General features: G+C 40.0%; 1 protein-coding gene across 1 annotated transcript in view; it reads right to left on the bottom strand.

Moving 5' to 3' along the window:
* GPATCH1 (G patch domain containing 1) overlaps positions 1–235 on the bottom strand; it is a 14,005-nt gene extending 13,770 nt beyond the window's left edge. The window contains exon 1 of the mRNA XM_010006224.1: positions 122–235. Coding sequence (XP_010004526.1) covers positions 122–235 — 114 coding nt within the window. The remainder of the gene's footprint in view (positions 1–121) is intronic.
* Positions 236–3,315: the final 3,080 nt, after the last annotated feature.

The raw sequence follows: 3,315 nt of genomic DNA, 5'->3' as shown, positions 1-3,315 counted from the left end.
GGTCACCGGGAGCGCGCGCGGGAGGCGGTGCGGGGCTGTGTGCGGTCACGTTCGGTGACACACCTGTCCCCTTGCACTGCGCCCCTGCTCGGGATCCCGCACCGGATCAGCCTCCCGGAACGCGTTTGATGCGAAGAGCACGGAAGGGCTCGGTGCGCACCGGTAACGCTGAGCGCCCGCAGTTCGGACTCAAGTGTTGCGGCTTTCCACGCTGTTCTCCCTGAGGAACTTGCATCTGGGCTTCTTTTCCAAGCTTAACATCTCACCGTAATACTCAGATTCACAAGCACAGTCTAGCATAGATTAGGAAAACAATAAAAAGCCCCAAACCACTGCAAACCCAACAAAAAAAAAAACCACAAAAACTCAACACGTAATTTTATGCTGCAATTAGATTCTATCAACCCACAACTTTTGTAAGCAACATCCGCAGTTTCTTGAAACCCTTGAAAAGAAATCACAGCACAGTCTCGAGAGATCGCTGCCATGGACAGACCAGACTGGTGCAAGTCGAGCCGCGGATTCTCTATCCCAGTGTTTGTTTGTGCACACAGGGCTGGTTTCTTTCAAAGTGAAACTACCTGAGTTTCACGTGGTTTCAGGTTTGCACAGGAAATATTTACGCAGTTCCATGCAAATAGGGAGTGCTCTGTTTAATTTAGATTTCTAATTCACATTAAAACAATACAGTAGAAGCCACAGACATTTATCTGCATGCATTATCTTTTCACATAATTGCTAATTAGCTAGAATACAGTGGCAAAATGAGCTGTTAGCACAGTTGCTGTTTCTCTTTGTTTAGGAAATAATTGTTCCTGAATAGTAAATTCTGTGTGAATTTAACACCCGGGCTTAAATAAACCTGCTTTGCACAATGTTAACAAAATCTTTTAAGTGTCTTGTCTGTTATGTTCAAAGAGTTGGGGTAATCAAATATTAAGGATTTTTTCCATTTAAGGCTTTTATCAGATCAGAATTACTTTTGCCTCCCAGCAGTATTTCCTTCTCCATTGTAAACTCTTTCTCCTTTACAATTGTTAAACCAGGTGACAATTGTAGCTGTTCAACAAGACAGTAACTCCAGTATCTTTTTGTAATTGTAATGAAACTAAAATATTAGTAGGTCTGGTAGCTTACATATAAAATAGATTTTTTACAGTCATGTGGCTGGTGAAAAAAAAAAAAAAAATTCAAAATAAAATTTCAAATACTTGCCAGTATATAAGGCTGAAACTGAGCCCCTAAGCCATAGATAGACTTCAGGGTTTAGTTTTTCAATATATTTCCAACATATGTTTCTGAATTAGTGTCTCAAGAAGGTCGATTTTAAAAGTATCTTCCTGTATCTTTTGTTCTTTAAAAGGAGTTCCTCAAATATGTAACTTCTTGTTGATTAGTTTTAAGCTCTGTGAGTCATGGAACTTCATGCTAAAAGCTGCCTAACAGATACATCAAAGAAAGAAGCAAAAATGCATTAATTTACAGAGGTGCTCAAAACATGTTAAAGAAAAAAGGGAAAACATAAGGACAGGAAGTATAAAAATACGGTATTAAATACACTACCTTTTCATTTTTAAAAACACAGCAAAAAGAGACAGATAGTTTGACTTTCTCTCTGCTTTAACTGCCATTCAATGGGAATATTCTTCCTACCAGCACGCGGCTCCTGTATTACTTTACCAGGCACAAGAAATCCAGAGCCTGAGGCATTCTACAGTGTGCTAATTTCCACTTGTTAAAACAATGGGGGGGGAGAGATAAAAGAGAGATAACAACTATTGTCCTTAAGTACACAGATTTTTATCTCTGGAGCTCAGCAAATCATTCTCTGAGAGAAGCAGTGATGATTTTGCCCACGTTTTGCCTGATGTTCTTAATTCCCACCGAAACTGCAATGTTTTGTTTCTGGTATGATCTCTTGTAGAATAAGCGAAGCATATTGGCTATTCAGTAGTAAATGGGATTTCTTTCTTTCTTCAGTGAAGATAAAGCTGCAGTTAACTCATGCTCCACACTGTTACTTGAAGCAGTGAAGTGCTGGCCTGTAGCCGATCATTTCATGGCCATCCAGAGCCCGTGTACTGAGTGTGTGCATTACTTTTATACCATTTTGCTGTCACTTAGTTAAATTATTGGTAAGAAAACCACCCACTGACACTTCTACTTGCAGTTCTTGTCTGGTCAGTTTTCAATTCATCTGTCATAAAATGCAGAAGAACTTCTTTTGTTTGTGAGAACACTTTCCCATTCTTTACTTTCAAACTTGAAAACCTCCTACATCCTGTAAACTCATATAACAGTATCAAAGCAGATTCATATCACTGTTGCTACTGTGACCTCATGCCCTGTTTTTGCCACAATCTTTTTTTTTTTTCCCCCCCTCAATTGATATTTGGAAAGAGGTGTGGGGGGAATCAACTTGTGATCCACTTTCCTCTCTCCTTACTTGAAACTTTCCTACAGCAGCCAGACATGTGCTCATTAAGAACTGCAAGCTTCAGAAATACAGGATGATACTAACTTGACTAACTTGCTGCTGGTGAATTCATCAACCATAATACAGGCTGTCAGGGTTACTGACAAAACCATTTTGTCTTTTCTCTCAGAATAGAAGCTTAATATTCAAAGCCACCAACAATAGAAGACATAGGTAACCATATTTTAGGTTCAGAATTCAATAATCTACCTTGAGAAACAGCTGGAGTTGATGCACACTTCTCCCTTCAAACAGCATAATTCTAACTTGCTTTTGCTGATAAGCCTCTGTGTCTCTCTGGGACAAAAGCTATCTTTGAGGCACCTGTTACCATCCTGCAGCCTCAGGGTCTGCAAAAATCACAAAAAAGAAACATTCCAGAGAGAAGCACCTGTCCTTACTAAGTCAAAGCAGATTCCTATCTTCAGTATGCAACAGTGCATCAAGCACCCGGCAGGAAATGAATTTCCCAAACTGAGAAAATTTCCTAGTGGCCAAGGAGAGGACTAAATACAGAATCTCATATATTCACATAATTTTTCAAGATGGGGAGGGGGAGAAGGATAGGATTGACTGAGAAAGTGGAGTGGTACAACCGTAACAGAAATATGGCACATGATGTGTCCATGTATATCATATATACTATTTTGTGTCTGTGGTAAAACTATCCAGATTCTGGTCCCTCTTACCTTTACTTTTGTGGGACAAAATTCGGGACAACTCAAGCTCAGGCATTCTGTGTCTGTTGTCAGCGTGGTCATTGTTTGGATCACCTGGCTGGTTTATCTTTGGAGATGCACAAAGCCAGATAGCACTGAGTTGTGTAAAACAAAGAGAGA

The sequence above is a fragment of the Chaetura pelagica genome, unplaced genomic scaffold (genome assembly GCF_000747805.2).
Source record: "Chaetura pelagica isolate M959 unplaced genomic scaffold, ChaPel_1.0 scaffold139, whole genome shotgun sequence".
Lineage (NCBI taxonomy): Eukaryota > Metazoa > Chordata > Aves > Apodiformes > Apodidae > Chaetura > Chaetura pelagica.
This window is presented reverse-complemented; position numbering and strand designations above follow the sequence as displayed.